Raw genomic sequence first — 16,218 nt, 5'->3', positions numbered from 1 at the left:
TCCTGCCTGACACAAGTGAGGAGTTTCTGGGGAAGTCCTTGTGATGCCTGAACCCAGCATCCAGCTGCACCCAGGCCAGGTTGCATTTGACCAGCGGCTCCTCTGAAACAGCTACCCTGGCCCCTGGGGACTGTGACCCCGGCCAGGGTACTAAAAGGGATCGATCGGCCCTGGCCTTGGGGCTCTGATTGGTCCTGGCCTAGCAGGGCAAACAGCAAGGTCACCTACAGCCGCAGGCCCCTTCCCCAGCCCCAGTCCGTAGCTGCCTCGAGCAGGGAGCTGGTGCCTCTTCCATCCCCAGACCAGCCAAGCCTGTGAGTGACACCCCAGACAGAGGAACTGGAGCCATGCGGAGTCTCAGCGGCCTGCTGCTGTTACTGACTGCCTGCCTGGTGGTGAATGCCAACCCCTTGCCCACATTGCCTGATGACATTCAAGTGCAGGAGAACTTCGACCTGTCTAGGGTAAGGCTGGCGTCTCTGGCAGTGATGGCGAGGTGTCTGAGCCGTTGGGCCTTGCTGGCGGGAAGGGGCAAGTCCTGTGTGCCTTGGGGTCTCAGTCTCTGCATCTGGAACTCCACGGGTGGGTCCCTCAGGGCCCTTCCTGCTGCTCAGACTGTCAGGACTTCACTGAAGCTGCACCTCTGCACTCACCCTTTTGCGGGACTCTGGGCTGCCATTCTGAGTCAAAGATCTTGAAGGCTGAACCTGCACTTTTGGGCTCCAAGGGAAATCGTGCTCCAATTAGAACCCACCCAGAGAAGGCTTCTTGGAGAAGGCAATGGCACCCCACTCCAGTACTCTTGCCTGGAAAATCCCAGGGACCGAGGAGCCTGGTGGGCTGCAGTCCATGGGGTTGCCAAGACTGAGCGACTTCACTTTCACTTTTGTGCATTGGAGAAGGAAATGGCAACCCACTCCAGTGTTCTTGCCTGGAGAATCCCAGGGACGGTGGAGCCTGGTGGGCTGTTGTCTATGGGGTCACACAAAGTTGGACACGACAGAAGCGACTTAGCAGCAGCAGCAGAGAAGGCTTGGTGCCAACCAAGTCCTGCTGCCCCTGCAGCACCTCCCCCCGGCAGTGCCCAGCTTTGTGTGACTCTTCTGCCCACCCTCTAACCTGCATCCCTTTATCCTTTAACTACTCACCTCTGCCGCAACATCTCTGTTAGCCCATCCTGGGCCCTCTGCCCTACCTGTAGGATCATGGGGAGAAGAGGAGCAGGACAGAAATCAGGCCAGTGGGACTAAGTGGCTATGGCAGGGTGCTATGTGGGGGAGGCTGCTGTCCAGCCCCAGCTCTGCCCAAATCACTGGGTGACCTTGAGCAAAGCCTGTCCCTCCACCGCCACCCCAGTTTCCTTCTGACCTTTGTAGCCGCAGTATGGATTTTGTTTACGTTTAGGGATGAGGAAGGGTTGTGGGGAGCAGGGCATGAGGAACAGGTCTCTGGTGGTCTGGGATGGCGAAGGGTCTGCAGACACCTAAGGGCTCTTTCTAGAAGCGGCAGGCTCGTCCTGGGTCAGGCTCAGCTTAGGGAAAGGAGTTGCTTTCTAACACAGAGGTATGGGCTGTGTGCAAGGTGGTGAGCATCCCTGGAGGAGTAAGAAACAGGGCTCCTGCTCTTGGGGGGCAGTGGCTGATGGTGACCTTGGGGCATGGGGATTTGGACCCTGTCCAGTGAGCAGCCCAGGGCCTGCATCTCAGCAGAGTCAGGCCCCCTGCCAGTGGGCGGAGTGGGGTCTGTCTGCCATCTCCCTCCTAAGCCAGCCATGATGCCTGGAGCGCCATCATCAGGGCTCCACCTCCCTGGAGGCCTCGTAGCCTCCAGTTACCTGTGAGACATGATCACTTAGGAGGAGACGTCACTGAGAAGGGGGAGGGGGACAGATGCTCCCCCCCAGTCTTGTCCAGGTCCAGATCCTGAGGGCTTGTGGCTGCCTCCTAGATCTACGGGAAGTGGTTCAATGTGGCCGTGGGCTCCACCTGCCCATGGCTGAAGAGGTTCAAGGACAAGATGACCATGAGCACAGTGGTGTTGAAAGCGGGGCCGACGAGCAAGGAGATCAGTGTCACCAACACTCACAGGCGGTGAGTGGGGACGGGGTTGGGGGACTGGGACCCACCCCCATCCTCACCCCCACCCTGGCTTCAGCCTCCACCCTGTCCTGGAAAGTGGCAGGTCTCTACTTCCAGCCAGGACTCACTCCTGAGGGCCAGGCTTCCCACCGCCGGGGCAGCCCGTTCTAACTGTCCCATCTACACCTCAAGGGCAATGCCCCCAGCACTCTGCCTGTTTCCCCATCTACTCTTGCCCCTTGGGCTTCCGTTAGCTCAGCAAAGGTGTTTCTACACAACCTGGAAAGCTGGGTGCAGGCGCATGTCTTAGACTCTTCTTTCCTCTGCCACGACCGTTCGGTCCACCATCCAGCCTCGCCCCCGCTCTGCCTTATTCCCTCCAGTCTGTTTCCTTCTTCCCTCTTCACCTCTACTGCCCTGGACCAAGTCATCTTCACCTTTCTTTCCTACTGTTATCTACAGCAGCCTCTCTACATGTCTCCCCACCTCTAACCTCCAACTTTCCATCCAATCCATTCATCACCTCGCAACCAGAAAGGCCTTTCAAAAACTCCAGAGTTCCTTCCCTATTGCCCTTGAGATAAAGTTCAACTCCTTCAACATAACTTTCCAGCCCTCCGTTGACTCCCAAGCACTCACTGTTCCCTTCCCCACACACCTACATACTTTCTGACCCACCTAGCTGGATCTTCTTTCAGTTTCTGGAACCCTCCATCCTCTGGGACTTTGCAGATATTTCTCCTACCTAGAAAACCTCTCCCCACTTCCTGCGCTAATTCCTATGGATCCTTCAGGACTCAGGTTCTTTGTTGCTTCCTCCGGGAAGGCCTCCCTGACTCCCTCCACCTATCCAGGTTCAGGTTACATGCCTTCTTTTGTGCTCTCTGAGTACCTCACGCTTCCCCCCACGTGGCAGTAACCACACGGACTGCATCTGCCTCTGCCCTGCCCACCCCCCTCATTGGATTTTACAGTCCAATGCTCCATGACGGGACAGGGTCTCCCCTGCCTTTCTGTGTATCCCCAGCCTGTCGCACAGTGCTTGGCATGTAGATGATGCTCGTTAAATATCAATAAGATAAATGATCATCATTATAACAATAATGGGCTTCCCTGGTAACTCAGCTGGTGAAGATAGTAGCTAATGCGTGCATAGTACTTACTCTCTGCATAAAATATCTCATTTGACGCTCTCAACCACCATATAAGGTAGAAACTATCATTATCCCCATTTCTCAGATGGGGAAAATGGGGCAAGAGAGACAGAAAGTAATAAATGCATTAATGTGTTAATGAATTGTTCTGATTTCCTGGTGTATACGTATACTGTGCTGATTTTTGGTGCTGGGTTTAGCCAAGAGGATAGCATCAGTTAGCTCCTTTTTCCCCCTCAGACCCTCTGTTCTCTTTTGTGAAACAGATGTCTCTCAGGACTGGTGTGAGAATTAAACCAGATATTTGGAAACACTACTTTTCAAATTACAAAAAAACAAAAACAAAAAAAACCCCTGTATTTGGAAGGACCCTGTAGGAGAGGGGGGTGTCAGGACAATGGTCTCTACCAGATATTATCTTCCTTGTGGTTTGTTCATTTCCAGGAAAGGTGTCTGTGAATCGATCTCTGGTATTTATGAGAAAACAAGCACTGATGGCAAGTTTCTGTTTCACAAAGCCAGTAAGTTGAGTCAAAGGGGACTCCCACAGTTCTCTCCTTTGCTAAAAAAAAATGCCTGATGTCTTAAGCTCGCTTCCTCTCTGCCCCTACTGCCATTCCTCCCATTTTTCTGCAATGTCATCTACCCTCCCTCCAAATTCCCCCCTCCTTCTTCTCTCTCTCCCTCTTTTCTCTTTCTGTCTCTCTAGCTTCTACCCCCATGACCCTTGCCCTACCCATGTACACGCTCATCAAGTGCTGGTTTTAAGTGATGCGCTGAAAACATTACTGAATTCAAGTGATGGTTCTGAATGCTGAGGATAACATCAAGATTTCATCACTCTTCCTGTTAGGCATCTGCAATCAACTGATAAAAACTTGCTAAGCATCTACCATGTACAGAGTATATGGTGCTAAGGGATAGATGTGGACATGAATTTATCATTAATCCAGCAAATGTTTATTGAATTTGCTCTATGCATCAAATAATCGTGTCAGAGCGTTAATGTTTGGATAGACGAATGGTTGGATAAATAAATGAGTGAGAGAATCAAAAAATGGTAAGTGAATGTATGTGTGATGGTAGATTAGTTGAGTAATCAATCAGTCATTAAATACATAAACTGATGGGTTAACAGATGGAGGAAAGCAAGAAGGAAAGAGGGAGGGAAGGAAGGGAGGAAAATGGATGGATTTATGGGCTGATATACAGAGAGGACGCACAGATGAAATCATGGTGGATGAATAAGTGACGAATCTATGGAGGAGATGGATGGAGAGGGAGACTGAAGATGGACGAATAGATAAATGAACATATCCAAAGGGTGGTGGACAGAAGGATGGATGAAGAGATGATACGTGGGTGAATAGGTGAAGGATCTCAGGTCAGAAGCCTCCTGACCGCTGATCTCTTTGTCTTCTTTCATCTTCCATGCAGAATGGAATATCACCATGGAGTCCTATGTGGTCCACACCAACTACGACGAGTATGCCATTTTTCTGACCAAGAAACTGAGCCGTCGCCATGGACCCACCGTTACTGCCAAGCTCTATGGTAAAGGCCTGCAGCTGGGGGTGGGAGGAGACCTGTCATTGGGGAAATGAAGTGGGGAAGTGCAGGGAGTTTTGCTTTTTCCTTCCAACAAAACTCCAGTTACGGGAAAAGTGAAAACATTTACTCTCCCTGAAAGAGGTAGAGCTCAGTCTCCCATTTCAGGCTGAAGCCTCTTCTTTTGAGCTCAAAATTTCCAGAGAATTCTAGCATCTCTGGGCCCTTAAAGAACTGCTCTTGTGCTGGGTGGAGAGCTGGGAGACCCAGAATGGAGAGCCTGGGAAGGCTCCTCCTCCTCTTCTGGAGCTGAGCTTTCCGTAAGGGTGCTGAAGAGACCCAACTGAGTCAATGGGTCTCAAATGTCCCAGAAATGAAAATCCCCGGGCAAAATAATGCCAGGCCCTGGCGGCCCTGGCCCCTGCTGTTCTAGGCATCTCCCCTTGCCTCCCACTTGCAGGGCGTGAGCCGCAGCTTCGGGAAAGCCTGCTGGAGGAATTCAGGGAGGTGGCCCTGGGTGTGGGCATCCCCGAAGACGCCATCTTCACAATGCCCGACAGAGGTAATGGCACCCCACCCCCTCACATTTCTGTCCCCTTGTCGTCCTCTGTGGCCCCCGGAGAACATCCCCCCAGCCCCTGGGTCTCTTCCACCACCCCTTGAGGTAAGCTGAGCTATAGTTCCCCTCCTCTCTTTATAGGAAAGGCACTCTGGGTCCCTGGACTTGCTCCAGGTCACTCGGCATGTGCCTGGCAGAGCTGAGACTAGAGCCAATTCAGAACCCACTCTGCTGCCACCTGCCAGGTGCGGTGACAGCAGGATCCAGGGCCACCTCTTGGGAGGCAATTGAGGGTGGGAGTTAGAGCACCGAGCTTCAGACTGAGCCGGGCGGCTTCTGGCGGCTTTCAGAGCCTCATTTCCTCATCTGTAAAATGGGGATAATAATGTCCCCCCTTAGAAGCTACTGTGAGGGGTCAATGAGATAAAGGCATTAAATACAGTAGCACCATACGTGGTGTCTAGTAAGTGCTGGATAGATGTCAGCCTTGGAATGCTGGTGGTGGGGAAGGGGTGGAGACGATAGAGGTGAGGCAGCGGTGTAGCCACCAGCCCGTCACTTTTCCAGCGATGCCCTTCAGCAAGCCATGCGGGTGGAGCCGTCCCTGCAGGGGGCTGATGCACGGGACAGGTCCCAGCGAGGGGGCCCGCCCGCCATATGGCCATTAGTTCTGCGGAAGAAGCAAATCCTGTCTGGGTCTTACTCCCTCTCTCTCCTGTCCTCTGACTCAGGTGAATGTGTCCCTGGAGAGCAGGATCCAGTGCCCACTCCACTCTCGGTGAGCACCTCTGTTCCCCCAGCCCAGCCCAGCCCAGCCCAGCCCCACCCTGCCCGCTTAGGCTCCCCTGCCATGCCGGTGGGTGGGGTTGCTGAGAGAAGGCAGCGATGGGCAAGTCAGACCCACCTGGGCTCAGTCCCAGTTCTGCATGGGGCTAGTTGCTGCCCCATGTGATGTCCCTTTCCTCATCTGTGGCATGTATTAATTACCTTTACCTTGCAGGTGCTGGAATCCAGTGACGTTAGAAAAGTGCCTAAAAGCAGTAACAGACTCAATAATGAGATAAAGATACTCAACACTCAATAGATGAAAATAAAGTCAGTTGAGCTCTGAAAAACAGCAAACTCGAGAGCAAGCAGTTTCTCAAGCCAATGCCTCTCCTTTGCTGACTTTTGATTTGGGGGGCTTCCTTCTGTTTAATTTTCCTGCCTTTTGCCATACTGATTAAGTCTTCATTCTTTCTCTGATTATTTGGAAATTATATATACTAATTTAGTCTACTGTTGTGTCTATATATATGTGTGTGTGTGTATAAAAGTACATATATTCATTTTAGAAACATATTTTTGAAACTTTTTTCATTTTAATCTTTATTTTTTTAATTATGAAAGTATATAACATATGCACAAGGGACTTGGAAAACACAGAACAAGGTTACATATGTTCCACTATATATTACAATTATTTTTTAAAATAGATAAATTAAGGTTTGTAGTTGGAGTTTCAATATCAAACACTCAAAAATTAATAGAATGAATATACAAGTAAGTGGAAGGAGATAGTAGACCTGAAAAGCACTGAAAACCAATTCAACATAATTAAGATTTATATAGTTTTCACACAACAGCAGAATACAAATTCTATTCCAGTTCCCATAGACTATAAACTAGGAGACACTGGAACATATCCAGGGACATAAGATGAAGTGCAAAAATTTCATGGTCTGAAGATACTGAAATCATACAGAGTCTGTTCTCTTCACTGTGGAATTATGTTAGAAATCAATATTGAAAGACACTTGAAAATAATCCCCATATTTTCAAGTGCAATGTAACATTTACCAAGAGAAATCTTTGACTTAGCCATCGAAAGCCTCAATAAAGTTAGACTAAAAAAAAAAAAAAAAAAACACAGAGGGTGACTGTAGAGAAGAAAGCATTTAAATGAGAAAATAGTATCAAAATGAGAGATTAATATTAAAGATACTTTAAATAAAATCCCAGGTATTTGGAAATTAGATGTTCACTTTTAAATGATGGGTGTATCTAAGAAGCCATAACAAGGAAGATTAGAAAATATTTGTAATAGAATAAAAATGAAAAGAGAATTTGTTGCATGCAAACTGAAGAAAATTTTTTAAACTGAAAGAAAGCAAAAAAGGACAATACTGTCCTATTTCCACATAGAATTCGCACTGTTAACATATTTCTTTGCTTCCCTATTTTTTAAAATTAATTAATTTATTTTAATTGGAAGCTAACTACTTTATAATATTGTAGTGGTTTTTGCCATGCACTGACATGAATCAGCCAAGGCCATCCTAACCCCCTCCCTCCTCCCTCCCCATCCCCTCCCTCAGCGTCATCCCAGTGCGTCAGCCCTGAGCACCCTGTCTCATACAGCGAACCGGGACTGCCGATCTGTCTCACATAAGATAATATACATGTTTCAATGCTGTTCTCTCAAATCATCCCGCTCTCACCCTCTCCCACAGAGTCCAAAAGACTGTTCTATACATCTGTGTCTCTTTTGCTGTCTCACATACAGGGTCATCATTACCATCTTTCTAAATTCCATATATATGCGTTAGTATACTGTATTGGTGTTTTTCTTTCTGACTTACTTCACTCTGTATAATAGGCTCCAGTTTCATCCACCTCATTAGAACTGATTCAAATGCACTTTTTTTAATGGCTGAGTAATACTCCATTGTGTATATGTACCACAGCTTTCTTATCCATTCATCTGCGGATGGACATCTAGGTTGCTCCCATGTCCTGACTATTATAAACAGTGCTGCGATGAACTTTGGGATACACGTGTCTCATTATAAACAGTGCTGCGATGAACTTTGGGATACACGTGTCTCATTATAAACAGTGCTGCGATGAACTTTGGGATACACGTGTCTCATTCAATTCTGGTTTTTCTTGGTGTGTATGCCTAGCAGTGGGATTGCTGGGTCATATGGCAGTTCTATTTCCAGTTTTTTAAGGACTCTCCACACTGTTCCCCATAGTGGCTATAGTGCTTTTTTGTTTTTTAAGAAAAATTACCATTGCTACTATAAAGCTAACTTATCTCATCATAAAGAATTAAAACAATGCAGTATAAAAAGTATAAAAAACAAGTTTTGAAAAGTTGCACCACCTAGAAACTCTGAGCATTCACATTATTCCAGGAATCTTGACCTGTATAAACCTGGAGAGGGGCAGATGGAAGGAAAGTTGGATAGACAGATGCACAGATTTAGATATGCTGTTATTAAATGGAATTGCATTCCAGACGCTACTCCTGAATTTGAAAAGGCATTCACTGTTGTTTTACTTGAATTAAAAAAAAAAATCTGAAGTTTGAAGGTTTAAAAAAAATCTTCAAATAAATATTTATCCTTGCCAAGAGGTTTATTTCTTAAAGAATGCTCTAAGTCAAGGTTGGGCTTCCCTTATGGCTCAGCTAGTAAAGAATCTGCCTGGAATGTGGGAGACCTGGGTTCGATCCCTGGGTTGGGAAGATCCCCTGGAGAAGGGAAAGGCTACCCACTCCAGTATTCTGGCCTGGAGAATTCCATGGACTGTGTAGTCCATGGGGTCACAAAGAGTGGGACACGACTGAGTGACTTTAAACGTGAGTGAACGCTTTCAGAGGGTGTCTACTGTCTCTGGGACTTGGCAGACAGACGTCTCTACTCTCAAAACTGTGTTCCATCTCCTCTTCCCTTTTTCTGTTACTCTGTCCAGACTGGTACCATTCCCATTCTGTTCTGTCTCTGCAATGCCCAGACATTTAGCACTCATTCTATATTTTAATGGATTCTACATTCTCTCCTAGTGAATACAATACAGCTTCACCATTCCTGAGTTATTATTTCTATTAATCTCTTAATGCCATTTCTTCACAAACTGCTGTGTTCAAGGAAGTTTTAAGTATTTGAATCCTGGAATTCTTCCCTGTTTGAGAATATCTTCCCATTTCCTTCAACCTTGAATGAGATTTCTGAAGTGGGTCTGGATAGTTTCTGTTCTGCTTCTTTTTATCTGTCTCCTGCCTCGTCTGTTTTAGCCAGTTGTTTTTGTTGTTTGGTTTCGAAGTTGTGTCCAACTTTTTCGACCCCATGGACTGTAGCTTGTCAGGCTCTTCTGTCCATGGGATTCTCCAGGCAAGACTAGTAGAGTGGGTTGCCATGCCCTCCTCCAAGGGATCTTCTCGACCTAGAGATTGAACCCTTGTCTCTTGAATTGGCAGGCGGATTCCTTACCACTAGTGCCACCTGGGAAGCCCGATGCTTTGGGAAAAACAGGCCATTCATCAGCCTAGTAGCTGTGTTTCTGTCTACACCTTGATCTTCAGAGCAAATGGCTTTTACATTCCTGGGGTCCAGGGGAAAAACTGAGGCTAGGTCCCTGAAATAGCTTCTTCTGTTTTTTCCCCTAGAGGGCTCGGCGGGCTGTGCTGACCCAGGAAGAGGAAGGCTCTGGGGCTGGACAACCAGTAACTAATTTCAGCAAGAAAGAAGGTGAGGATTACTCCCTGCTTTTTTTAAACCCCCTTCTGCCACACTCGAGAGAGGAAGGGCCCACAGCTGGTTCACTCCAGCTGCCCTCATCACCATGAAGTCTTTCTTATTCTTCTACTAGAATGAAGCAAAAGCCTAGAAAAGGCAAATCCCATCCTCTGCCCTGTGCCAGACATTGTTGAAAGAGGGGATCATAAGGCATGGTCCTTGAGCTTAGAAATATTCAGCTCCATGATGAGAAGCAAGTTCTTGGCCTGTCTGTTTCACTTAGTGGCTTCCTGGCCTTGGTTTTCTCAACTGTACAATGGGATAACAGCCTGCTGAGCTGACCTCAAGGGCTCTTGTGGGAACACATGGAAAAATATGTGAGCATACTCTGTGTAGTTGATAGACTGATCACTCTTCAACTCTTTCAGCAAACATTGAACCCTGACCCTGCTTTGCCCTGCAGACCCTCTGCTGAGCACTGGGATCATGGAGACAAACACATCTGGTCTAGTAGAGGAGGCAATCAAGGAAGAAAATAAGAGACTTGAAAGAGGAGAGTGAGCTAAAGAGTCGAGGGAGCTCAGAAAAGGGAGGGGAGGAGTGATCAGGGAAGACTTCCTGGATGAAGGAGAATTCATGTTATGTCCATTTATGGTTTATGGAGGAAGGCATTCGAGCATTCTATGGGCAGGAATGGTGAGAGCAAAGGCACAGGGTTGGGACATCAGGCAGAAAGGTCAGGCTGCCAGCATGCATGCTGGCGAATGTAGCCTCAACCACTATCTTTACAGAGCTGCTGGGCAGACAAGACAAAAGCGGGATGCTTGGTCTCTGGGCCATTGGTAACGTCTCATATTATGGCACGGGTTTTTGGAGTCCAACAAATATGACTTGGAATCTTAGCTGTAGGTAACTGAGGCAATCTCTTTGCCTCTCAGGGAGTCTATTTCCCTACGTTTAAAACGGGCTGAGAATGATTCCTCTGAATGCAGAGATGAAAACTAAATGAGGTGATTCCCCTTTGAAGTGTCCAGCCTGGTGACAGGCACACAGTCAGCACTCAGCGAGCGCTGCTGTTCTGCCCCTCCACAGATTCCTGCCAGCTGGGCTACTCACAGGGTCCTTGCCTGGGGATGTTCAAGAGGTATTTCTATAATGGTACATCCATGGCCTGTGAGACCTTCTACTACGGCGGCTGCATGGGGAATGGCAACAACTTCCCCTCGGAGAAGGAGTGTCTGCAGACCTGCCGGACCGTGGGTGAGTGCCACCCCACTCCCGCGTCCCCTGCACTGCCCTCTCCTGTCCTCCCAACAGACCACCTGCCCACTGAACAGGTAGCTAACAGAGGATGCTCAGGCGGTGGGATTCCAGGGCCAGTTTCCTGGAGGCACAGGAATTAAGCGCTTGGGTGTGGGGGACCCCTGGCACGTAGGTCTTCCAGGGGCCCGATTTCTCAATCTGTAGGAAAGGTCTAGGCGTTCCAGGTGAGTAGGGTCCCTGCCGGGTGCCTCAGGTCAGTGATCACGAGGTTTTCTAATGCTCTGCGCCTCCCTCCCACTCCGCAGAGGCCTGTAACCTCCCCATAGTGCGTGGGCCATGCCGAGCCGGCATCGAGCTCTGGGCATTTGATGCTGTCAAGGGGAAGTGTGTCCGCTTCATCTATGGGGGCTGCAACGGCAATGGCAACCAGTTTTACTCGGAGAAGGAGTGTAAGGAGTACTGTGGCATTCCTGGTGAAGGTAGGAGGCCCCACAACGCCGGGCGGGGCTGAGGGGCCACCAGAGTCTGGGTCGGGGAGCCCTGGTAGGCAGCAGGGATCTGAAGAGCTGAGTTCTGGACTCTGTACTGGTGACCAGCACACCCACTCTCTCAGTTTCCCACCTGTAAAAGGGGCCAAGCCCAAGGCCTTTCCCCAGCTGGGGTGAGGCACCTGGGGAGGTGCTGGCCTGAGCAGAGGTGGGGTGGGTTGAGTGGGGCAGAAGCGGGCTCCAATCCTGGCATTCATTGCCACATTCAGGCTGGCCACATCATTACTCAGACGATTCAGATACTTCCAGTCACTGCTCCCTGAAGGCTCAGACCTCTGGATCTTCTCAGTCCACGTCTGTCCCTGTTACACTGCTTGCGTGCTCATTCATGCCTGCCTTTGTGACCCCGTGGACTGTACCAATTTAAGTCTCAGTTTTCTCTTTTGTAAAGTGGGACAAAGGACCCACTTCCTAGGCGGCACAGCGCCTCGCTTGGTTCATACCCATCTAGCAGCAGCCAGTACTAGTAACGGTGGCAATGCTGCGAGGATAACGAGAGTAGCATTCCGAGAAGCCGCAGCTACTAAGATTTCTGTGCCTTATCTCCCCACCGGAAAAACGGTGCCTAAAGTAAATCAGGAGGCAAAAAACCAGGGCATCCTGTGGAATGCATCTTGGAGTTACCAAGTCACCCCGCAAGCAGAAGTTTCTGGCCTCAGGCTCAGGCTCGAACTCAGTCCCAGCTGCCTTCCCTCCTCCATGAGGCATCCCCATGCCCTGACCGCCCCCAACCACAGGCCCTTGGGTGACCCCACACCTACTCCCTGAGCCTCTCTGTGTCCACAGCGGACGAGGAGTTGCTGCGCTTCTCCAACTGACCGGCCCGCAGGCCAGAAGTCCACCAGGCAGCAGGAAGAGGGAGGGTCAGAGTCTGCCCCAGAGCCCTACCGCAGGTTCCAATAAAAACCGAATTGTAGACTCCTGAAATTCCATGTCCTGACTGTTCATCACGAAGTATAATGAGATTGGGGGGAAGGGAGACCAGCTGGGGAGGGGGCATGAACTTTCCCCAGAAATGAAAAATGTGTGTGTGGGAAATGTAATAGAGCCATCTTCAGGACATGAAATTGGCTATGCAAATTACGAAACATAAATCACAGTTCTGTATAAAATGGGATTATTTTGTTTTGTTTTAATAAAGCCAGGAGAGAAAAGAGGTAGCAACTCTGGATACTTGTTTCCTGGAGAGGTTTGTGGAGATCATCAGTGGCCCAGGGTCAGAAGAAATTACCATGCCTAGTGTGTGCCCAGGGGGGTCAGGTAAATGCCCACAAGTGCCTGGAAGAATTCCCCTGCCCTTGGCCACACAGAACCCCTAGCCACCCACCCCTGCAGCCTTTTTTTGTTCACAGCCATATCGCCAGCTGTAGCTGCTAGGGCTGGAAAGCCTCAGGCTGTTCCTCCTCAAAGGCCCTGGAGATCCCATCTCCTGCCATCCTCACTCTGGCCCTTGGCCCTGGAAGGAGAATATTCATTGCCCTTTTTATTGTGTCCAGGACAACCATCTGGCCCTGGACCACAGCTGCAAGTCCTGGGTCTAGCCCAGCTTCTCCTTCTCCTCCCTGGAGGAAGAGAGCAGGTAGGCTGTCCAGCATGGCTTGGGCACCAACTTGGCCCAAGCACAGGACTCCAGGAGACTCCAGATCACAGAGACCACATCTACAAACATCAGATTCATAAACACCTCTTGCTAGCTCCATCTGCTCAGAGCCTTGAGGACTGCTGCTGGTGAGAGAGCAAAAAACCCCAGCTTCGTGTGTACTGAAATGGAACGCTGACCCTGGCAGCAGAAACCTAGGCAGAGACGGCACCTCTTCTCCGTGGGGTAAACAGCATGCTAAGGGCTGGCAGCTCGCTTGGTCCAGAGTCCCTTTCACGCCATTAGCCCTCTGGATTAAGAGACCCTCAGGAAGGGAGAAGGGTGGGCATTGCACATCTCTGGTGGAGGGGACAAACCCAGAGGCAAGGATTCTGGGTGGAGACAGCTCTGCAGCCCTCTTGATCAGATCACATAAGAGATTCCTCCCTCTTATCTTCCCCAAAGCACTGAGCCTGGGGCTTCTAGGTTCTAACAGAGAGGATTGTTCTGAGGGACAGCATCTGTGGGCGTAGCTGGGACTCTCTCTTGACAGAAATGGCTGGAGTTGGGGACGGGGACACAGGGAGAAGCGACAGGCTCTCCAGGCTGCAACTCACCAACGTCCTCACGTCCTGCGTCTAGCTATACCTGCCCCTCCATGCACGTATCATACACTGGGGCCACCATCTACATCAGTCTGAAGGTACCACTCTGAAGACGGATGTTTTGAAGTGACCCAAAGGACAAATATTTAGATCACACCACCCTCATGGCAGAAAGTGAAGAGGAACTAAAAAGCCTCTTGATGAAAGTGAAAGAGGAGAGTGAAAAAGGTTGGCTTAAAGCTCAACATTCAGAAAACGAAGATCATGGCATCTGGTCCCATCACTTCATGGGAAATAGATGGGGAAACAGTGGAAACAGTGTCAGACTTTATTTTGGGGGGCTCCAAAATCACTGCAGATGGTGACTGCAGCCATGAAATTAAAAGATGCTTACTCCTTGGAAGGAAAGTTATGACCAACCTAGATAGCATATTAAAAAGCAGAGATATTACTTTGCCAACAAAGGTCTGTCTAGTCAAGGCTATGGTTTTTCCAGTGGTCATGTATGGTCTAGATCTGATAGATAGAGTGCCTGATGAACTATGGAATGAGGTTCGTGACATTGTACAGGAGACAGGGATCAAGACCATCCCCATGGAAAAGAAATGCAAAAAAGCAAAATGGCTGTCTGGGGAGGCCTTACAAATAGCTGTGAAAAGAAGAGAGGTGAAAAGCAAAGGAGAAAAGGAAAGATATAAGAGTCTGAATGCAGAGTTCCAAAGAATAGCAAGAAGAGATAAGAAAGCCTTCTTCAGTGATCAATGTAAAGAAATAGAGGAAAACAACAGAATGGGAAAGACTAGAGATCTCTTCAAGAAAATTAGAGATACCGAGGGAACATTTCATGCAAGGATGGGCTTGATAAAGGACAGAAATGGTATGGACCTAACAGAAGCAGAAGATATTAAGAAGAGGTGGCAAGAATACACAGAAGAACTGTACAAAAAAGATCTTCACAACCCAGATAATCATGATGATGTGATCACTAATCTACAGCCAGACATCTTGGAAAGTGAAGTCAAGTGGGCGTTAGAAAGCATCACTATGAACAAAGCTAGTGGAGGTGATGGACTTCCAGTGGAGATGTTTCAAATCCTGAAAGATGATGCTGTGAAAGTGCTGCACTCAATATGCCAGCAAATTTGGAAAACTCAGCAGTGGCCACAGGATTGGAAAAGGTCAGTTTTCATTTCAATTCCAAAGAAAGGCAATGCCAAAGAATGCTCAGACTACCGCACAATTGCACTCATCTCACACGCTATTAAAGTAATGCTCAAAATTCTCCAAGCCAGGCTTCAGCAATACGTGAACCGTGAACTCCCTGATGTTCAAACTGGTTTTAGAAAAGGCAGAGGAACCAGAGATCAAATTGTCAACATCCGCTGGATCATGGAAAAAGCAAGAGAGTTCCAGAAAAACATCTATTTCTGTTTTATTGACTATGCCAAAGCCTTTGACTGTGTGGATCACAATAAACTGTGGAAAACTCTGAAAGAGATGGGAATACCAGACCACCTGACCTGCCTCTTGAGAAATCTGTATGCAGGTCAGGAAGCAACAGTTAGAACTGGACATGGAACAACAGACTGGTTCCAAATAGGAAAAGGAGTACGTCAAGGCTGTATATTGTCACCCTGCTTATTTAACTTCTATGCAGAGTACATCGTGAGAAACACTGGACTGGAAGAAACACAAGCTGGAATCAAGATTGCTGGGAGAAATATCAATAACTTCAGATATGCAGATGACACCACCCTTATGGCAGAAAGTGAAGAGGAGCTAAAAAGCCTCTTGATGAAAGTGAAAGAGGAGAGCGAAAAAGTTGGCTTAAAGCTCAACATTCAGAAAATGAAGATCATGGCATCCGGTCCCATCACCTCATGGGAAATAGGTGGGGAAACAGTGGAAACAGTGTCAGACTTTATTTTTTTGAGCTTCAAAATCACTGCAGATGGTGATTGCAGCCATGAAATTAAAAGACGCTTACTCCTTGGAAGAAAAGTTATGACCAACCTAGATAGTATATTCAAAAGCAGAGACATTACTTGCCGACTAAGGTCTGTCTAGTCAAGGCTATGGTTTTTCCTGTGGTCATGTATGGATGTGAGAGTTGGACTGTGAAGAAGGCTGAGCGCTGAAGAATTGATACTTTTGAACTGTAGTGTTGGAGAAGACTCTTGAGAGTCCCTTGCATGGCAAGGAGATCCAACCAGTCCATTCTGAAGGAGATCAACCCTGGGATTTCTTTGGAAGGAATGATGCCAAAGCTGAAACTCCAGTACTTTGGCCACCTCATGAGAAGGGTTGACTCATTGGAAAAGACTCTGATGCTGGGAGGGATTGGGGGCAGGAGAAGGGGACAACAGAGGATGAGATGGCTGG

General features: G+C 48.4%; 1 protein-coding gene across 2 annotated transcripts; it reads left to right on the top strand.

Moving 5' to 3' along the window:
• AMBP (alpha-1-microglobulin/bikunin precursor) lies at positions 28–12,808 on the top strand. Of its 2 annotated transcripts, XM_013966294.2 has the most exons (11): positions 28–464; positions 1,948–2,090; positions 3,677–3,753; positions 4,670–4,786; positions 5,241–5,342; positions 6,071–6,117; positions 9,772–9,853; positions 10,633–10,683; positions 10,934–11,101; positions 11,410–11,583; positions 12,439–12,808. In XM_013966294.2, exons 1-11 carry the CDS (start codon positions 348–350, stop codon positions 12,468–12,470), a joined length of 1,110 nt encoding a protein of 369 aa, XP_013821748.1. In that variant the 5' UTR covers positions 28–347; the 3' UTR covers positions 12,471–12,808. The 2 variants fall into 2 exon arrangements, with proteins under 2 accessions (XP_013821748.1, XP_005684398.1); XM_005684341.3 differs by lacking the exon at positions 10,633–10,683 and having other exon boundaries at positions 12,439–12,806.

Source organism: Capra hircus, chromosome 8 (assembly GCF_001704415.2).
Source record: "Capra hircus breed San Clemente chromosome 8, ASM170441v1, whole genome shotgun sequence".
Taxonomy (NCBI): domain Eukaryota; kingdom Metazoa; phylum Chordata; class Mammalia; order Artiodactyla; family Bovidae; genus Capra; species Capra hircus.
This window is presented reverse-complemented; position numbering and strand designations above follow the sequence as displayed.

Excerpts from the sequence above, each read along its gene's own strand:
- AMBP (XM_013966294.2), top strand. The coding sequence starts at position 348 with ATGCGGAGTCTCAGCGGCCTGCTGCTGTTACTGACTGCCTGCCTGGTG. Across the intron at positions 2,091-3,676 it reads GTCACCAACACTCACAGGCG|GAAAGGTGTCTGTGAATCGA; the intron begins GTGAGTGGGGAC and ends GTTCATTTCCAG. Across the intron at positions 9,854-10,632 it reads TAATTTCAGCAAGAAAGAAG|AGCTGCTGGGCAGACAAGAC; the intron begins GTGAGGATTACT and ends CTATCTTTACAG.